Source organism: Folsomia candida, unplaced genomic scaffold (assembly GCF_002217175.1).
Source record: "Folsomia candida strain VU population unplaced genomic scaffold, ASM221717v1 Fcan01_Sc001, whole genome shotgun sequence".
Taxonomy (NCBI): domain Eukaryota; kingdom Metazoa; phylum Arthropoda; class Collembola; order Entomobryomorpha; family Isotomidae; genus Folsomia; species Folsomia candida.
Window position 1 is genome coordinate 9,664,909 of NW_019091193.1, and position 22,231 is coordinate 9,687,139.

Consider the following 22,231-nt stretch of genomic DNA (forward strand, 5'->3'; position numbering starts at 1 on the left):
ATAGGATTTTTAAATATCTATTCTACCGAATAAGTCGTTTGGACCTGCTGGATGATACCCGTTTGATCTGTGAATTTAGACAGTGGTATAAGGTCAAAGGTCGCAAATGTTGAAGACACTTTACTATTAGACGTGTCAATTTTTGCAAACGCTGAAAACGAATAATATGATACCCGTTTGACTTACTCGTTTCACCGCTTGGTTACATGCGCTATATAACGGTTCATTTCTTTCTGTCATCATCTGTTTTCCAATTTTAACCGTTATATTATCCATTCATCATTTTCATACTGTTATCAAGGCTTATCATCGGATTTGACACTATTATCATTCTGACTTTCTGGATTTTGAGCATACCATTCCGAAATCCGTCCTGGGACAGGTAAATTGCACTTTCAACTCTTGGTGGAAAATTATTCTGTGTATATTGTTTATGATTATTAGGCCTTTTAAGATGGCCTTATAGATTTGTCAAGATGTCTGTCTGTCCGTCCGTCTGTCCGTCTGTAGGCACGATAACTCTCTTTAAACAAAAGCTATCGACCTGAAATTTTGCATGCTTTATCTTCGGGTAAAAAGTAAGGGTGAGTTCGAAGATGGGCATGATCGGTCAAGTGGTTGGCCGGTGGGGGTCATTTCCACCCAAATGTGTTGCCATTAACTACCAAGATGGTATTAATGTTATCTTAAAAGTTGTAAAGTTGCTTGGAGTAGGTTTTTTTATTTTTATTTGATTGACCTACTGAACGGAATACTGAACCGTTGGAAAATTTCTTGCGGTGTTGTCATCGAAGCAGACAGACGTCTAAAATTTCATCTCTTGTATTGTTCCAGCCAAAAATACTAGCGTGGTGTCGTCATTCGTTCTTCAACTAAAGTGGGATTTATTTAGGTGGATGTTCCAAGCGATTCGTACTTTATTAGAGGTAGAGAAACGACTTTCCCTTCATCCGAGGACTCGTCTTTGCCCACTCTTTGCCTCAACAACTCAACAGAAACGCTATTTTACCTCGTATAAGCGTCCGTTTTTGCATTCGGCAAGCCAACCAGCTCCAGCGCATACTTGTTGCTTTCCTATAAATTCGGTATGTTTGTATCCATTGGACGAGCATCAATCTTTAAAATTTTATCAAATGCCAACATTTAACTTGTAACTGGTTTCAAAAGGCTTCCAGTAAATTTGTGACTATCGCCAGCGTCAATATGAGTTCTGCTGTCGAAGCCAAGAAGACCTCGAAATTGGAATTTCAAAGGCTCCCTTTGAATGCAGTTCCAGTTCACTACGATATCACCATCAAACCAAATTTTGATAATTTTACATTCGAAGGGGTCGAAAACATTGATCTCAAGGTACTACATTTATATGTATTACTCCATATCATCACCATCACCTTTCGTATATATCTAATCCAGCTTATATTTTCTTTTCAGATCAATGAGACTTCACCTAATATTGTGATGAATGCTGTTGAATTAAATATCTTGAAGGCCGTTTGGAAGGACAGTGGTACTGGCAAAGAGCAAGTCGCTCAAACGATTTCTGTCGATGAAACGACAGAGATTTTTACTGCTGCCTTTCAACCACCATTGCAGAGTGGAACTGGAACAATTTTATTGGAGTTTACTGGAAGTATGAATGACAAAATGAAAGGTTTCTATCGATCCAAATTCAAGGGGTCTGATGGACAAGACAAGTATAATGGAGTTACTCAATTCGAAGCTACTGGTAATCATTTTAAATTTTTGTGATGGTTGCTGCATAGTTCTAGTAAATAATAAACTAGATATTATTATGAATGAATGAGTGATGAATCATTAATTATAGATGCTAGACGCGCCTTCCCTTGTTTTGATGAGCCAAGCCATAAGGCAACTTTTAATATAAGTCTGGTTGTGGAGAAGAATAAGACTGCTCTCTCTAACATGGTACCAAACATTTTAATATATCATATTTTAGTATTCATAACAAAGGAACAACTCGAATTTTGTATTGCATAATTTAACAGCCAGTGAAAGAAATTCAAGCTTACCCTGAAGATGACAAACTGCATGTTGTGAAATATGAACGTTCTCCAATCATGAGCACGTATCTCGTAGCCTATTGCATTGGAGACTTTGAATATGTTGAAACCACATCCAGTGACGGCGTCCTTTGTCGTGTATATACGCCGCCCGGCAAGAAAAATCAAGGAAAGTTTGCCCTTAGTGTTACTGCAAAGGTCCTCCCCTACTATAAGGAATATTTTGGAATTGCGTACCCATTACCTAAACTTGACTTGATTGCCATTGCGGATTTTTCTGCGGGTTAGTTTTATTTCTTTTATTATCGATACAATTTCACGTTAGATTTAGCTAGTATTAACTATGGAATTCTATCTATGTTCAAAGGAGCCATGGAAAATTGGGGGCTCATAACCTATCGGGAGACCTGCTTACTTGTTGATGAAGAAGAGACTTCTGCAACCAGTAGACAATGGATTGCTTTGGTTGTTGGGCATGAAGTATGTACTACTTTTTGTTCAAATTTGCAGTCAAATGCATAATAGTGGGCTTATTACAGATTGCTCACCAATGGTTTGGTAATTACGTGACAATGGAATGGTATATCTCTAGTCAAACATATTAATCAATGTATAATATTGCAGTTTGTAATATTGATTGAGTTTAAAAAATTTTAGGTGGACCCATCTTTGGTTGAACGAAGGATACGCAAGTTTTGTCGAGTTTTTATGCGTTGATTTTCTGTTTCCGGAATATGACATTTGGTCTGTGCTGTCTTGTCAAACTCAGTATTCTTTTTAATCATTTTTCTAATTTATCATTTGATCATTAAATTAATTTTTGCAGGACTCAATTCGTTACGGATACATTTGTCCGAGCCTTAGAACTGGATTCGCTAAAAAACAGCCACCCAATCGAAGTCCCAGTTGGTCATCCTCGAGAGGTTGACGAGATATTTGACGATATCTCATATTCTAAGGGTATATCATTAGTATTATTACTTCTAAGTATGAACCACAATACCACATAACCCTATTCAATCACTAGGAGCCTCTATAATTCGGATGTTGCACCGTTATATTGGAGATGCTGATTTTCGCAAAGGAATGAACATTTACTTGACCCGGCATCAGTACAAAAACACGTTCACCGAAGATCTTTGGAGGTCTCTGGAAGAAGCGAGTGGGAAACCAATCGGTTAGTATTCATATTATATAAAAGCATTTGCCTGTTTATTCACACGACCCATTTAATATATATTTACAGGCCAAGTAATGGGCACATGGACCAAACAAATGGTATATTTAAATTCATATTAAAAGTAGCAAGAGTTTCAAAATAGTTAATAATGTAGATTATTTTCTTTATTATCAGGGATTTCCTTTGATCCGAGTGCAGTCTGAACAAAACGGCGATACCAGGGTCATGCGACTCACTCAGGAAAAATATTGGGCTGACCCTAATCTGAAGAATTCAAAAGAACACAATGACTATAGCTGGATGGTTCCAGTTGCATTTTGTTCTGCATCTGATCCCAACACTCCTATCTGCCAAACATTGATGGAAGAGAAAATGGTAACCGTAGAACTTCCTGGTATTCGAAGCGACGAATGGGTGAAGGTACAAGTTTGTTTTCTATTTTTCTTGCTTATGTAATGCATCTGATGTTCATTAATTATTAATAATGGTTATTCATTTCTAAATTAAATAGCTCAATCCCGGTGCAGGTAATTTAACAATATCATTCATGACTTTGCTATGTATCAGAATAATTAATGGTAAAATTTGTGTTTGTTTGCAGTTGGATTTTATCGTGTAATAAGCAATAATACAAATTTTAATAATTACTTTAAAGTTGTATTTTTATGGAATATGTTTATATAAAAATTATATAGGTGCGTTATCCACCAGAGTTGCTTGTTGAATTTTTACCAGCGATCAAAAATAAGATCTTACCACCGTTGGATCGTATTGGGCTTTTAGATGATTTATTTGCCATGGTTCAGTCTGGCGAGAGTTCAACTGTTGATGCAAGTTTATTACTACATCATTTGTTTAATTAATAATGCGTTTAATTTAATACATATTATATGTAACATATATATAATATGTTAGGTTCTACGGACTCTGGATGCCTTCAAGAATGAAGACAATTTCACTGTTTGGTCGAGCATATCTAATGTGATGTCCAAGCTGAATCTGCTCTTTGCCTACACTGACTATCACGACCAATTCAAGAAGTTTGGTATACACTTGTTCAGCGGTATTGCCGACAGCGTTGGTTGGGAGCCCAAAGAGGGAGAAAGTATGACTTTTGACATTTATTTGTGAATATTTGTGATATTTAACGTTCCACTTTCAACCCTGATCTAATGATATATTCTTCTAGGCCATTTGGATACGATGTTGAGATCATTGGTCTTGTTGCGGTTGACATCGTTTGGACATGGTATGTAATAAGTAAAAATAATATACCAACATATATCATAACTTCTAAAGATTGAGTTCATAAGTTCCTTGATATGATGGTTGTATAAATAATCCGGAAATGTTGTATTTATCTTGTAGAAAAAACTATCCAAGAGTCAAAACGTCGCTTGAATTTGCATCGTAACGGGGATCAAACTATCCCTGCTGACTTGCGACCTGTTGTTTATCGTGGTGTAATTTCTGAAGGCGATGAGGAAACTTTGGAAATGATGCTAAAGGTATTTAATTTAAATAAACAGGCAAATAGTTGGCAATGTTTTGTTCCATTGACTACGCTTAAGTTTACTTGAAACTGTTATTTTTATTTTGTGTGCCAGATGTACCGTGAGTCGGATATGTTGGAGGAACAAGATAGGATTGGTCGATCATTAGGACTTGCAAAAAATCTCAATGTTTTGAAGAAAGTCCTTGAATTTGCCATCAGTGAAGATGTTCGAAGTCAAGATACTGTTTTCATCATGATTAGCGTAGGAATGAACAAAGTTGGCAGACCTCTGGCCTGGAACTTTTTCAAGGAGAACAAAAAATTCCTTGGTGAAAGGTATCCGGTAAGTTTTGGGTCTACTACTGTCATTTATGTAAATGAGATTCATGTAGGTATTCTTATGAAAATTATCTAATATTTATATAGAGTGGTGGTTTGATTGCTCGGCTGGTGAAACACTTGTGTGAAAATTTCGTAACCGAAGAGGATGCAAGATCTGTAACAGAGTTTTTCGCCGAAAACCCCTTTGCAGGGACCGAGCGAACAGTTCAACAAGTGGTGGAGAGTATTCGCCTCAACGAACAATGGCTGAAACGGGATGAGAGGTTGGTCGGGGAATTTCTAACAAATGCAATTTAGTGGCGATTTTACCATCTGACTACTTATTTTGATCGAATTGCTTACTAGTAGAGTATTTATTATCATAAAAATTGTATGGTTAATGTAATCAAATTATTACCTTTACTTGTTGAAGAATGAAATGCAAAACAAGGATAAAAATCATATTAAAAATTGTATTGGTTAAGTTTGATTTTATCACTCCACTAATACTGCATAATATGTTGTAGTGTATGTATGTATAGTGTAAGTCATACTCACGCACCTGGTGGCTTTCTCTCCTCTCGATATTCCGCAAAATGACAGGCAATCGACATAAAGTCCATTGTTTTGTTACTTCTCATCCTCATTTAATTTCTTTGTTTGAAGATTACGTTTGTGGTCTTGTTCTGTGCATATGTATGCATGAAAAGAAGACCGTAATCTACCAAAGTGCACATGTATGTGTATGTAAAAGTTCGAGTAGTAAAAGCCCGACCGAGGTGAATGCCATAAGCTCTGGCTTAATAAGAACTCTTAATAAGCTTAATAGCAATAAGAGCCTGCCTGACGTTGAATGATATTCAGCTATCACTTTTTCACACTTCTGCGTGCCGACAGTCACAATACTTGTACAATGGGCATTTATTTAAGTCTTGGAATCTGAAAGTGTTAATCAACTTTGTAAAACAACCAGATCACATTGCGGCATTATTCATCTCTTCAGTCGACAGAGCATCGCATTACACCGACGACGACCGCAATAACAGTTTAATGCCTTCCACGCTTCACCCCTTCTCTGTCCATCTCGCCCGTCATGCTGAATCCTGAATTTATAATAATGTAATGCACCATTGACTGGTCGAAATAAATGAGGTGAGAATGTGAAATGATTTTCAAAGAGGCACAAGAAATAGAGCTTCGGAGGGGGTATCACTGAAACAGTTGAGTTGTGACACCTCCAAGGCATATCCCACTCAAGTGTGAAAAGGTTTAAATTTAATTAGACTGAAAGAAGGGGGTTAATTAATATGATATTATCGGATTGCCAAACACTCCAGGGGTCACCATTCAGTCAAACATGGCAACGATTCCTCCATTCTATTGCTTCCCAGTCTTAATTGAATCATCATATTCATCACGAGCAGAAGCAGTGTTCTCCTCAATCTGCATACACATTACATGCATAGATAATAATTCTATATAGAAATATATAAGGATTTTCGCTGTTGTACAACATCATGTTCTTACATATTGAGTTTATTTATAAATTAAATTGGAGAGAGAATTGTTCATATCGGAAAATCAAGAAGAACACAATGATCAATGGAAATTTAGCTGAAATCAGAGTCGAGATCTGATAATTTAGAGCTTTTGTTCCACTTCCCTCGAAAGGTGCATCAATAACCATACACCGTTGCATCGAAAGAAAGCAAAGAAACAATTTCGAAACTTTTGCATGACTGGTTTATACAATCTTTGTACGTGGCCTCGTTCAATTGATTCGGAAAACATATAAATAACTTTCGACATCAATTGATAACTTTTTTGGTAGAAAAAAAAAATTTACATTTCAATCTGCATCTCTAGCTTATATCTACCAAGATATTACGCAAGCTTAGTAGAATGCACTCTCTACAGGAATGTGTGAATTTCATGTGCAATTTTTAAAATTATTTTGTAGTCTCCGTTGAGTCTAATATATATGAATAATCAAGTTTTATTCTATAATTTGAACACCGTGTCGCCAATAATTCGTTAAAACAATGTGAAGGAATTTTAGCAAATCTCTCCTGCCGCTAGAAAACATTATTCCTGTCATTTTCCCGTCGCTCACAGCGTGCCAGGAATTTATTTCCCCTTTTCCTCTCAAGTAATATGCAAACCGTAAAAATTAATAGTTATAATGCTCCAATGGTTAAAAACCATACATATTCATGTGTGGAACACAATGCTCATTTAAAATATGTGTATTAAAGGGTGATACATAATCCAAGAGCATATGCATCACCTTGTGCTGCATACATATATTCATACATACAATCGTACCGCACCGAACCGACAGACTGCATGACTGACAATGGACCTCGCTCTGGACGCGGAATTTGACCTCACCTCGATCCACCATTTCAAATTCTATTATTAATATTAGCCAGTGATTAAAGAGTAACGAATTCAACTTGCACGCTCTCATCTTGAACAAATGATTCCGCCATGGCAGAGATTCTCTCTAGTGCTCTGTTATCTGCTGTCCATCCATCCCACAGAACTATACTATTCTATCCGTACCGTACATACGAACGCACGGTCAGCCATCCCCACGTGCTATTTGTGACAGCAACATGTCTTCTTAACCTTTTCATCGGAACAATAAAGGTTTTCACACTTTGCAAATCATTGCTAGATGGGCAACCCTTGGTGATCTTTTTGGGCTCTCTGACTTGAGTCTCTGGCGGCTTGATCGATAGAATACCTTGGAAGAATACTAATTAAGTCCCCCATAAAAACCACATTCCATCCATCTTGAAAGTGTTTATGCATCACAGCAGTAGTGTGTATTATGAATGTCTGCATATGGTTGTTTTGAAGTTTAATAAATAAATTGGCAGCCACGCCGTGCAAGAAAAAACTGATCAACACCACCACCCGGTATCTGCCTGCAATGCACATATGTAGAATAAAATAAATAATATAAGGCAAGCCAGGGCAGCAGATTAATAGTAGTGCTCAGATCATTTTGTCTATAATTTATTTTAAAGGGGTAGAGGATTCAGGTGGAGGATGGGCTACCTAATGACTATAAATCAGAGTATCAGGTAGGGATTCAATCAAATCCTCACGATCCACAAGAGGAGTGATAGTTCGTGAGAACCGCATGAGCACATAAGTATTTATGCACAGTCCAAAACCAAATAGCGTGAGGCAAGTAAGTCACCGGCCTACGGAGAGACGATGATCGTTTATCCATTGCTTTCCTCATCTTGCTGCTCAGGTCATCTTGGGTCGATTATAAAATCAACACTTGCCATTTGAATCAACCCAAACAACTAGAAACTCATCTTCTTCTTGCATAAAACAAAACTCGGTTCAATTTAACTTTTTTTCCTTCCTATGAAAACCATGTCTACTGCTTTCCTGCTGTCTGTGTGGGACCGACCTGGCTGCACTGATGACGATAATTGATGAGCTAGTGCCTGCTCTGTGTAATTTTGTTATTTTTTATATTATTTTACATGTACCAATGAATCCCACAAACCGATGTTGTTACATAAAATATTTATATAAGAATAATAATAAAATATTTACTGGAGCAGTACTGCTGGTTTGCTTGGTTAGAGCTGTGTTTCTTATTTGATTTCTAGAGAAGAAACAGTGAAACAGTACAGAACGAAAGTGAAAAGCGAGACAAAACTCTAAAGACATGAAATAGTTCGTGATAAAAGGTTGTAAATCCCTCAGATGTCAATTCACATTGAAACAACTTAACTTATTACTTTGTTGAATTGAGTTGCATGATCCTTTTTCTGATGGTATGATGAACATTATGGAGATCATGCACTAAGCCGGCTCCAGTCTGTCTCAGTTTGTACACTTCGTATCGTATTGCACGTCCTGGAGAAAAAACTAGAAATGAGAAATTCTTCCGTTTTAAAACGGTGTCATAAGGAAATTTATTTCTGAACCTAGGAAAGAGTCGTGCTGTACTGACAAGATTCAATGTTTCATGTGCATATGTACATGCATGCATGTTTCACTAAATAAAAAATGGATCCCCGTCATCATCTCAAATTGGGCGATATGATAATGCTCACGAGATTTCCATCATCTCCATGAAAAGATTCGTAGCTTAACGTTCCGACAGATTCTTAATTCTGAGCTACTAAAGCTCAAATTGTGAATTTTAAAAACTGTTTACAAAAAGTCTGTCGCGTTTGTTATTATTAGTTATTAGCAAACTAGTGAGTTATTAATTACTTTCATCGTATCGTTGGATAAAAACCTGAATCTCGTAAGCGTAATACCTATATCTCTTCAATTAAGCTGGCAAGAAGAAGCAGGGTTTATTTTTTTGCGATCATTTATCTGGAAATATTTTTGTTAAACACTGAAAATAAAAGTTTTACACATTTCTATTTTCGCATAAAATTATTTGCATATTTATAATTTACACATTCACAGCAAAACTTAAAATTGTGTAAAACTAAATGAACGGGTGTACATACATTATTCAATTATGCAACATCCTGTAATTTTTTGTCAAATTATGAGAGATATGATTGTTACGGCCACTTTATCATTTAAATATTAAATAAGCCTTGCACTGCATCGCTTTATGCAGTGCAAGGAATTAAACCCAGGTAAAAAGGTAAGCAATTTTCGTAACATCAAACTCCACCGATATAAAAACGCCATGCACCGTGATAATTGTGACAAACAAATATGACAAGCAATGTTGATTACAAAATATTGCTATAATTAATTAATTAGATGCACCACATTTTGGTGAACGCAATAATCTGCAGCACCATCCATCAATGAAAATCATTAAATCTTATCAAGTAACTAGCCAGTTTTGCTTAAAAATGAATACCCCTCGGCGACAGCAGCACCAAATATTCTTGATGCATTAAACTTTTTTTTTAACCAGACACTGAGTATGGGCATAAAATTATCAAAGTAAAATGTGAGATCAAACTAGGAAATTCAGCCTTGTGCTTTCAGGACTGTATGCATAAACGCATGGAAAGAGGAAAGTTGGTTGGTTGGTTGTTGCCTTTATGTATAATAAAGCTTTATTGTAGAAACAGAAGTGGGCTCAGATAAATAAATCAGGTGTGCGGTTGTGTTAATGAAAAGAATGGACGTCGATGGAGAAGGCGATACGGCAAGAAAATGGATGGACCGAAGGTGTCAAGTTTGTACAAACAAGGTCTTCGTCTTGTTCAAATGAAATTTCATATCAGATCTCAAATCAGCTTCTCTTTTCTGTTTTTTTAGGATTTTCAGCTTTTTGCTCAACTTTGCCTGATCAAATTTTAGATTCTGACCTTTCAAGCATAACATTCACCTTACCACAAAATCATTATAAATTATACATCTTTCACCTGGTTGCTGCGTTTTTCATTTTTATTTATCACCAACTTTGTTTCTTTTCAATTGCATTATTTTTTATCTGCATATCGCACGCATCCAAACAAAGTGGTCAGTAATCGATTTATGGCTTATGGTCAAACCAATTGATACTTTTGTAGTGTATAACGCTATCAAGATTTCATGGCAATGTTAGGCTGCGAGTCTTGTCTACAAATTGATTTAGGAGACATTTGTCAACTCTTGTTCACAAGAATTTTAAGAGTTGGCAAACGTCTCATAAATTAATTTCACATTAAAAACAAACCATTTTGCGACAAAATTTTATAGTCATTTTGAGAAAATAAATTAAACAAACAGGAGTTCAAATTTGGTCAATTGTTTGTCCATTGTAATGTTGCCACATTCACGCCTCCTTGAATAGTTGGCATTACTCCATTTTTTATGCGCATATGTACAACTGGCGTGTACCACTCATATGTATCGAACCATTTGCACTGACCAGATTACTTTTTTTATGGCTCATTGTTCTTTTTAATGTCTTCAGTTTACCTGATGGAAGCCAAACTAATAATTTTCCAACTGTCTTAGTATTGGAATCACGTTTGGTGATGTCAAAGATCAGCAAACGCTCAACTTGAATGACTTCATTATGGATTTACTATCCATGCTTGTTACATATTATGCATCTACTTGTGTGTAAATATGTATTTCTTCAAACTTGAACAATTTTCAACTTGTCCTGCAAGTTGCTACATATGAGCCATCGGCCAATATGTGTGTACTTAGAATTCCCTAGTCTCAGAGATAAGAAAGTATTGGAAGGTAAAGGTAAAGAATAGAGAAAAGTTATTAAAGTACACATGTATCTAAAAACTATTAAATACGTATTTTGTTTTACATTAGTATTTATGTATAAAAACTGAACCTGAAACTTAATCAATTTTAGAAATATGTATTTCTCTCTTGAATTTGAAAGTAAAATGTGAGCACAAATTATGTGTTTGGGGATTTGAACATTTCCCAGTATCATTAAGACGGTTTAAAACCTCACACTGCGTATTTTGAGTGATTTCTAATCAAAGAAAGTGCAATGCAACTGTCCTCTGGGTAAATAATTCTCTCACATGTCATCCATAATTCACATCGCCTCTACAATTTCCTCGTCCCCACTTTCATTACAATAAAAATCCGTAATTACGTAGTAAAATTATTGTTAAGACAATGGAGGGTTACGAGTGAACACGGTGGCTGCTGCACCGATTTCATCAAGTAGCTGCTCTGCCCCATAATTACGACTTGTATTATTTGCACGGTGAGCGTACTTAATTCGAGGGATTGAATTACAGTCTTCTTCTGTTCTTCAATCTTATTGTCTCATTTGTGGAACCCAACTCACATGTAATTAGTTGTACTGAAATTGGATAGACAATCTGACCAACTAAGCTCATTAATTAATAGTTTCCACATATTCGCTCATCAATGTGGCGATATACATTATATTCCTGGGAAATGTACTTAGAACTTCTGAGCTGTTTTTGTATTTGTCAACCAACCGTAAGGTAACAACCCTCGAAATCCCACAAAATTTATCATTCTTTCGTGACCTGCATCTACTTGTCTATGTAAATAGATATCATCACAATTGACAATTGACAATACTGATCAAATTATAACTTGCGCTCACTAGTTTGTAGAAATGATCACCGGGTTTGTAAATATTCTAAGGAAATCGGTATGCAAGCTGAGATTTGGTAGAATCATATAATTATAAACCCAAATTATTACGTAAACATTCGATAATTGAGAAGAAACAGTGTTTGAAATGACCATCACTTATTTTATTTGTTGATTATCTGAATCTAAATACAGCCATGAACGAATGAAGAGAGCGATAAATAACTATTTCGAAGGCAGTTTAATACTAGGGATAAAAATTTCCATTTTTAATCAGGTCATTTGACTACAAACACCAAGAGTGGTTGGACAAGAAGGAAAATATACATAAATATACATCGAGTGATAAAATCTTAACATGAAACTTGGAACGTTGGGTACGGATGCTGGCGACGGATGAAAGGGAATTGAGAAGGGCTTACATATTCCTTCATAGTCAATAGTTGTAACCAATTGTTGACTTTTATCAAAGTTGTGTCGTCAGTGTTAATGTGTTATAATACCCAAACGTGTATTTATGAATCTATGTGTGCACTATGCTATGCAGTGGATGTGTGACTGCTTAAATCGCATTCGACTTCAGAGGTTCAACCTTTCACAATCATTCTAAAATCTCATTCATTCTAATTAATTAAAACCAAAAACCTAAAAATAGGGACAGGCAGATTGAAACGAATATCGCTTTACAGGATTAAGATTTATGCTGATTATCAAAAAAGAATGTGATATGCGATTTCACTTCTATTGAGACGGAGTGAATCACTCTCTGTTCATAATGGATAAAAAGAAACATGCTTGACTACTATAACTCAATTTTAAAAGAGAAAAGTAAATAAATAGCAATGCAACTCGGTTTGATTGAATGGCTCGAACACGATAGTGCAATTTCGGGATGGAAATACGTGCATACAAAGTATTTAAGATTACCACATTACTCCTCAGTTGGGTTTTACTAGTTCTTTCATGAGTTATAAATTAAAGCTTGATTCATCGATGGATGGAATCAGCTAAGCCAATTGAGTTGTTCCCCAATTGTCAGGTTATAATCCAATTTGGCTCGTTTTAACCCATATCCAATGCGATTAAAAATGCGGTTCCCTATTTTCCTGTCTTAAAGGTACATACATATGTATCGTAGCCAGAGGTTTACACATACTAGTACATCTTATGTTTAAATGGTACATTAGTACATATGCAGATAAACGTGTTATTATCTGTATATCGAATTGTGATTATATTCATACATATCAATCATCATAGCAAAAAATTTTGTACTACGATTTGTACTCTTTCATCGTTAAGAAATTACAAAGTTTGAAAACATTTCTGCACGTCGCGATTTAAAAAAAATGATTTTAATACGTTTGGCAAATGCTACAGTTTAGAAAATTAAAATTGCAATGTAAACCTTTGCCGATACATATATCGTACCTTATTGATCCCTGTCGGTGGACTCCCTCAGGAGCGATCGGCACGACCACTAATGGAAAAAGATTTCGGCTGTCATGTACAAAATTAAAGGAACACTTGGATGAATACATCATAAAAAGGTTCACACAATGAGGTTGACTATGAGACGTTCAATCCAATTCGGTACTCAAAGGAGGATGCATGAAGAACACCGTCTTTGTTACCAGGAAGACTTTTTACACTCGTGTTTTTACCATCCCTGCTGCATATAGTACAGGGTGCGTCGCATTTCTATCGACTTCTATTTTTCTGTATCCGAACTCTTTGAAATAACGTTGCTTGAAGTATTTTCGTTCAGTTTCAAGCGTTTATCGGCTAGGGAGGTTTTCACGAAAGGTTATTGTATTAAATTGCTAAATCTTTGAACACTGCGAAGAAAACCAAGTAGTGTACAAGGGCATCGAATGAAAATCATGGTCCAGTTCTCATAAAAAATTCACAGATATTCGGAACGCATGCACAATTTTATTTGAATGGACTCTGGAAAACTGTTTTATTGATACCTTAAACTCTAAATATCTTTGTTACTTTTCAATTTTCAACAGAACTTATCAAAATCTTCAAAGTGGTTAAATGAGTAGATAAGCTTGCTAAGTGCAAAATTTGAAAATACAATTTTTGCCCAAACAAAATCAATTGCTCCGTGAAAATTACCATACTACGATGACGCCACCTTAGTATTAGGCATACTCACCTTCTCCGCAAAAGAAGGGCCAACAAAATAATACTGATATTATTAGTAAACGAAACAGCAGTGTTCCTGTGCTCCGCTTGCATGCATAAATGTGGTTTGATTGCCTTTCATTTAATGATTATACAAAAGCCCATTTCATTTCTGGCCGTCGTAAAATTATCCCAAGAGAGATTTTACTCATGTGGTGCAAGTAAACTAAATCTACTTTGAGACTGGTGAACACAATAACGATTTGATACAACTGGCGAGGCAGATATGACTTTATGGAAGCGATGGTAATTTGGTTGACCAGTAAAAAATGGGTGAACTCAGCATGTCGGCAGGTGATCAAGAAATAAGTGACGAGCCAGGAAGGGAGCAAGCGTTCTTATTAAGACCGTGTGGACATGAATCAGCAGTTGTTTAGTAGTTTTGGTCAGGTTAGGTGTCCCCGTCGTATTGAACCGTAATTATAGGATGCATGCAATATCATATCATGTTCCCTTTACAACACTCCGCTTTAACCAACAAACTTCCACATCGTGAGATGATACATTTCTTTTACACAACTTGAGCAGTGTGTGTTATCATACCTAGATGCTCATTGTTATCCACAACAAGCAGCAACTGCTTCAGAAGACGCAGGAGAACGGCTTGGCCGTATTTTTGTATACAATGGTCCATGAAATGTGGACAGATGATTTCAAACAAGTTGTCTACTTCCAAAAACGTACTCGCTGTCTGTTAATTTCTTTCATCCAGATAACATAGTGATCGGTAATTAAAGACGGGGAAAAGTAATGCACACGAAGGCAAATGAATGCTATAAGCCAATGAACTATTGGTTCATTGTCTACACGTTATTGAGTTAAGTTATGGAGAGCTTCGAATCGAAATATTATTCAAAGAGCTGGCTGGACGTCGGATGAATAAATGTCTACTCATCAGACCAGTTTGCACTGATTATGAGACGGCTGAGGGACTATATGGTCACTCACCACTGCTGCGGTGCGGTGTGTTGTTTGCTGTGTGTAATAAAGGCCTGAATTCATTTAATTAAAATCAGGTTCCAGGTAAGAAAAAGTTTCATCAAAGGATTGCAAGTATTGATGGTTGATGTTGTTATGCTCGACGTGCAATACTTGAATTATGCATGATGATTCAGCTCGATTATTTGTAATTTTCCTGATTAAATGTGAACTCGCCATGCATTTCGTTTTGAGATTTGCAAAAAGCTTTGCTTTCGAAGGAAACATGTTTTAAAAAATTAATTTTATAAATCTTGGAAATTATTATACAAGTATTAGCATGTGTTTACGTACACTAAATATGTTAAACAATTTGGATGAAAATTAATATTCATGGGATTCACGTTAACGACGGAACTAAGTAGTTTACTTGTTTATTTCTTATGTAGCTTTTAGCCCCATATCCCAACGTGGTTGTTTTTGTTCATCTTCCGAGAGTGTGTACTGCACAAACTGTTTCACTTTACTTATTTGGTTGTCTTGTCAGACGAGGAATAGATAAATGTAGCACCCGAGGTTTTTCCAAGTATTATCAAAGCCTCTATTGCTGAAGAATCATTTGGTTTTGTAATCAAAGAGCACATGCTACAAATATATGTACGTCTTTCACTATGTAATTAAGCTCGAGTTTCCCCCGACACGAAGTTTTTGACAGGGGGGCATTAGCCAATCACACTGGCAAATCATATCGTGACGCTGAAATATTTTCCATATTTCACCCCATGCAAACTGATGACTTTTGAGATGTGATGGACGAAGGCGAAGAGGAATAGCAGTCAATCTCGTCTCATAGGTCTAGTTTCTCTAGAATTCAAATCGTCATTCATCTGTCAGAGAGAAGCATTAAAAATCCCCGTTTCATCAAGATTTAATGCGAAATCTGAAATTTTTATACGTCATCGAAAAATTGATCAGTACAAATTTTTAGCGAGTAATAGACAAAACGTATCCTACATAAATAACTATATTGATAAAGAAATAATTTTCTGCCTGCACGAACTTCAGGTTGTGTCGCCCCGTTTTTGAAGTACTTTTTAGGTATCTCTTTAAGTCAGCCGGCCTACTACTGTTATTAATTGATTGCAGATAATTAGAAATCAGAAGCACGCATTATTAATTACCAGTGCAATACAATTTATTTTATTGCCTGCAATCCGACCCAAAACAACTACTAATCTGGTCTGCTGCCAAAAGAAGTGACGGCATCTTAATTGTTTCTGTAAGGTTTGAGGTGGTCGGCTTAAATCATTCTTCTTTTACTTGAAATTTAAAACTTCTTCTGTTCTGTCTCTATCATCATGAAAAATACAAAAGAATATTGTACATGACATTTTCTCAAAACTTCACTCACTGCAAGTCTTTTATCTTTCTATGTAAAAATTGATGAAAGTTGTATTATGAGACAAATGTAGTTGTTTGGTTGGAGAAAATAATTGCATCCTTCTCTACGCCTATCGATTTACTGTAACAAGACAACAATTATCTTTATTGAATATTTCTGCATTTTAACCACCGCTGATGTCTCAAATGCAACATTGTGGGAACGTGGTCTCCTATATGACCCTCTTAACGTCAGAATTTATGAGAGCAATAATTGCAACACCCAGAAGCCGAGACACTGTAGCCAGGCAAGAATTAGAATTAGCATACAAATGGAATTTTAATAGGCTAACAAAATATTGTTTTATTACATCGGGATTTAAATTGGTAGCACGTAATAATTTATGGGCAATTTATATGTGTACGTACACGTCCATTACAGCAGGAGCAACAATCTTGCCTGCGCCGACCATACGGCATTATGCAAACTCACCGAATTAGAATTTATCACAGCTAGTAACCAGAAAGGACTATCGTGAATTAATTTTAATTGCCGTTAATTCTTTGAGGAAAATTTGATGTACATACATTTTTGTGATATATAATGTATATGTATATATTGTGCTTGCGTCGCAATTAGCAATACGTATATACCCCATTGCTGGTACATAAGTAGGTATTATTGTTGCATAAATGGATAAATACCATAAAGCTGTCACAATACATTGTATAGCATTCCCCTAGCATAAAAGGCTTATTGACATTTACTGGCATTTCGATAATTGGAGAAAGTTAAAAGTGAACATGGCACCAGCCCAGCCAAACTATTAAAAGCTAAATAAGTTCGGTCCTTTTCTGCAACTACTTACTTGAAAAACTCTTTTTTCAATTGCCAGTATTGCAATTCAGTATATATGGTTGAATTAATTTTATAGGTAATTTATACGATAATTTATTCACATCGAGTAGTAGAGTTGTGCTAAATGCATGTATAGAATAATAGCTCCATAATCTGTTGAGCCATCGGACAGTAGTTGTAACAAAGTTTATTTTTGTTCGGCAATCAAAAGTTGGGAGGACTGATGTTTATTGTGATGTTTAAATAGGCTATAAAAAATAAATCTAAATCTAATTAGCTGTGAAAGACGGACAATGTAGCAACGACTTTAGTCCCACATTTTAAAATTGCATTCGCTTTTACTTTTTGCATCCACATGTACATATGTACGCGTACATGGCATGCAATAAATGTACACACTAGAAATATGCTGCTTACTGAAACTCATTCATGTACATGAAGGATGAGATGTGAGCGTGAATTTAATTCTGGTTGAAATTAAAGTTAATGTGAAACAAACAACAAACCAATCACTATAACCAACAGAATAAACAAATGCATTGGCCGAGAATAGCAACGCTAACACGATCCTAAGACTCATTGGCTTTGTTTCAGTTATGTTATGGATGGGCGAGTCTTCAAAAGCCATTAAATTCGGAATTATTGGTCACACCTGATATTCTTACTCGCAGCCAAATTATCTTTGCTCATTACCATTTGCAATTTGATGAGCCATTACTTATATTATTGGCAATTTGCCCTGTTATGCAACACCAGCTAATTAAATAATTAAATCCACGACAAAATATTTGGTGGTGGGAAATATGAGATTCGATTTCCCGGGTTGGCTCTTGGTGGTGGTGGATGAGACTTGATTGCTGGACTTTGTCAAATCGTAAGATGCACGATCTCGATCGACTCATCTTTCATGAATGTGAATTTCTACTCCCTGACCAATTCGAATTTTTTGTCGAAAATTAGTGTTTGTTTTTTGAAAAGTGCATCACAGATAGAGACTGAAATATTATTTTTAAAGTTTTATAGTTTGCTAGTGGATAGTTAACTGGCACTTGTAAATAGTTTTACTTATTTTAAATAATTTAATCATGGGTATTCACGGACTACATCCCCTCCTAAAAACAAATGTCGTGAAAACGAACATTAGGCAATTTGCCGGCCACACTGCTGGTGTTGACCTTTTTTGTTATCTTTACAAAGGCGCCTACTCTACAAAGTTGACCGGCGACCAAGTGACCATCCAGTTCGTGGACTATGTAGTCCACATCCTCAACGTGATAATGGAGGCCGACGTCACCCCCGTCCTCGTTTTGGATGGCAAGAGACTCCTCGCCAAAACCAAGACCCACCTCCACCGTCAACAACAACAACAGAAGAGGAGAGAGAAGGCTGCAGCATCGTCATCATCATCAACAGGTCAGCCGGACAGCAATTTGCTCGAGAAGGAGGTCACCCTCCACTGGTCAGCCGTCCACCGATTTATTGAAATTGCCAAGGATCTCAATCTTGACTTCATTGTCGCCCCTTATGAGGCCGACTCCCAACTTGGACACCTCTTTAAGGAGAAATATATCGACTTCGTGATTACCGAAGATGCCGACTTGGTAATTGCAATTTGCATTATTTCATCCATTTTGTAAAAAATAATAACATTTTGTTCCGATTCCAGGTCGTGTACGGGTGTGAGAGAGTACTTTTCAAGTTGGATCGAAATGGAAATGGCGACTATTTTGAGAGTAGCAATTTGCCGACCTGTCTTGGGATCCAGCCCCAAGTATTCACAAAAGATGTCTTCCTTTGGATCTGCATTCTAAGCGGGTGTGACTACCTCCAGAATGTCAAAGGAATCGGGATAATGAAGGCAATCGAGATGGTACTCCTCTGCTTGAAGAGAAATAAGTCACAGTTGGACATCAATTTGGTGTGTACTAAATTATGTATAATTCTAGGATGTGTTCATAATTTTATAAACAATTTACGGCAAATTGCCAACTTGTTTTTTATGTTGTAGATCATGAAGATGATACCGGATAGGATGTCAAAAGATGCCATCATCCCCGAGGAGTACGCAGCTGACTTCCACAAAGCCATCCTCACCTTCCGCCATCAACTAGTTATGGACCCCAAATCGAGAAAAGTCGTCCCTTTAAGCTCTTACCCTGACGGATTGGACCTCACCCAGTTGCAATTTGCAGGGGAGAAAATTGACGACGACCTCTCAATGGACATTTCTTGGGGAAACATCGACCCCTACTCTCTTAAAGAATTCTCCATCCCCACAAAATACTACAACCCCGACGATGTGCCAACCACCAACATCTGGTCATCGGAATACGAGTTGATGGAATCACCCTTCAACATCCAACCAGTTTTGCATGGCAATTTTCCCGAAGAGCCACAAGTTTGGAGCTGTGACCACTGTGAGGAAGAATTTGAAAATGTCGGCGAATTCAAGTCCCATCTCAAGATCCATGGCGCAACTCTAAGATACCCCTGCTCTAATTGTGAAAAGGACTTTTCATCGCAGTTAACCCTACATCGACATCAACTAGTCCACCTTAGTCAGTCTCCATACAAGTGCGACGTCTGCAACCAGCAATTTGCTTACCCAACATCATTGACGGTCCACATCCGGACCCACACTGGCGAGAAACCATATCGATGTGGATGGTGCACCCAGCAATTTGCTCAACAGTCAAGTTGTACTCAACATGAACGATAACACACCAGGGTCAGTCCGTTCATTTGCGCCATATGTGAAAGGAACTTTAGTCAACGTACTAGTTTGCACGAGCACCTCAAGACCCACACTCTGGAGAAAGACTTCGCCTGTGACGTGTGTGGCCGGCAATTTGCCCGGAATCATCATCTTAAAGATCACAAATTAATTCATCAAGAAGTTAAGGTAACCCTTTTCAAGTGTCAGTTCTGCACCATGTCATTCTCCCTGAAAACGAATTTGACGACCCATCTCAGACTTCATACGGGAGATCGACCTTATCAGTGCCAGCAGTGTCCTGAAAGTTTTGCACGACTAATTCAACTTCAAAGTCATGAACAATCCCACACGGGGAAGAAATTCACCTGCAGCACTTGCGGCCAGCAATTTGCTCTTAAGGCAAATCTTAAACAACACGAAGCAATTCATTCGGGCATCAAATCCTTTGGCTGCCCAAACTGTGACTATACAACTAATAGAACATCAAGTCTGAAGACTCACATTAAGAGAATGCACCCCGGTGCCACAGATCAGATTGATGGGGATCAAGATGACGCCGTCGCGGAAGAAATCGTAGGGAAACGTGTGGACGGAGCCAGCGTTGAATACAAAGTAAAATGGTCAGGGAGTAAGAAGTAAGTATTTTACTATTTTTTGCAAATTGCAGTCCAGCGAAAATAACTTAATTGAAATATTTATGTCACTTATTATTATTTGCAGAGATACTTGGGAGCATGCAGAAGAATTACTTGAACATCGGCTACTTATCAACCAATTTGAGGAAAAGCTGAACCGTCATGAAGCTGAGAAAAAACTGCAAATTGCAAAACGACCCATCCCTTTGCTCGACTCCGATGCAGCGAACCTTCTAAAGAAGATGGTACGTAATTTGTAATGACTTTGACATTTATTAAATAAATATATGTATTATAGCAAATTTCTTGTGTGTTTAATAGGATCTTCCCAACGGATTCGACCTCAACTGGGAACCATTGAAGATATTGGGAGTGACGGAAGTCCGTGGAAAACTCTGCTATCTGATGAAATGGAGAGCAAAAGCGACCCCCACAATGGTACTTTCATCACAGGCGTCGGCAATTTGCCCTCAGATTGTTATTCAATTTTATGAGAAGCAACGAGGGTGGGAGGACTATGTTGTAAAATTAGTTACCAAGTAGAATGCATTGTTATTTACCTGTTATGAACAAGTATGTCCCATACAAGTTTTATTTATGGCTCATCCTTCTTTCTTTGTATGTCTTCAGTTTTAGCTGGTGGAAGCCAAACCAAATATTTATGTTCTAGGATGAGAAAGTTACTTTTAGTTTTGCAACATGGCATTACACAATGTATAAATCTGTCAGAGAGAACTAAATTCATTTTTGATTGATTGCAGTTCATAAAACTGCTTCTTGTAATAAAATGGTTGAAAAGTAATTGGCTGTGGTACTTGACGGGGGTAAAAATAAAACATTGTTGCGGTTGACAGAAAAAAAACATTGAAAGAACTGCATTACATTAATGTCTTACACAACTAAATATTTCAAGGGATAAGAAACTTTCTGAGAAATTATGGAAATCTCACGAGAAACAAAGGCTAGAACTCATTGGACTTGATTCTTGTTATTAAGCGAGTGACGGATAAAATATAATTTGCAGCTTAATTCAATTTAAATCCATTTACTAAGAGCACACGTTAGTGCGATGAATATGTATGTATTTGAGCGAAAGAAGTAAATCTGTCACGATCAAATCATCTTGATGTCGCTGTGGACGAGATGAATTATTCGTAATGTCCTTTTTCTTTGCCCATCTTCTCAAAGCAAATACACGCAAGGGCAACATTACGATTAATTCCATTTCATTTTAACCCAGTCCGTTGCCTTTGAGATCTGTACATTCATCCCATTCCGAGTACCTTTACGTACGTATCTACGGAATACAACTATTCCGTTTTTGGTTTTTGGTTCGTAATGGTGGTGTTGCGAGACATACTCTGCAATAAACTCTTGAAACTCGAGTTAGCACGACTAAAAAATTAATCACACTTGTCTCATCTCTTCTCGCCTCTTTAGTCCGCTACTGTTCATGCTCAACTTGAATT

At 36.8% G+C, this 22,231-nt stretch overlaps 2 protein-coding genes across 3 annotated transcripts; both read left to right on the plus strand.

Moving 5' to 3' along the window:
* Positions 1-203: 203 nt before the first annotated feature.
* LOC110849652 (puromycin-sensitive aminopeptidase) lies at positions 204-5,493 on the plus strand. 2 transcript variants are annotated; one of them, XM_022097086.2, is made up of 21 exons: positions 204-382; positions 835-1,085; positions 1,168-1,350; positions 1,432-1,726; positions 1,826-1,926; positions 2,007-2,304; positions 2,389-2,501; positions 2,561-2,601; positions 2,679-2,765; positions 2,848-2,981; positions 3,049-3,198; positions 3,268-3,299; positions 3,376-3,621; positions 3,713-3,728; positions 3,803-3,816; positions 3,897-4,031; positions 4,117-4,306; positions 4,391-4,450; positions 4,570-4,709; positions 4,809-5,039; positions 5,123-5,493. In XM_022097086.2, the coding sequence occupies exons 2-21, from the start codon at positions 897-899 to the stop codon at positions 5,333-5,335; spliced, it is 2,868 nt and encodes a 955-aa protein (XP_021952778.1). In that variant the 5' UTR covers positions 204-382; positions 835-896; the 3' UTR covers positions 5,336-5,493. The 2 variants fall into 2 exon arrangements, with proteins under 2 accessions (XP_021952778.1, XP_021952785.1); XM_022097093.2 differs by having other exon boundaries at positions 893-1,085.
* Positions 5,494-18,496: 13,003 nt separating this feature from the next.
* On the plus strand, positions 18,497-21,846 carry LOC118437123. Its single transcript, XM_035855941.1, is given in 5 exon segments — positions 18,497-19,012; positions 19,078-19,329; positions 19,420-20,762; positions 20,848-21,007; positions 21,084-21,846. Coding segments are annotated over 5 exon segments (2,493 nt in total). The 3' UTR covers positions 21,306-21,846.
* Positions 21,847-22,231: the final 385 nt, after the last annotated feature.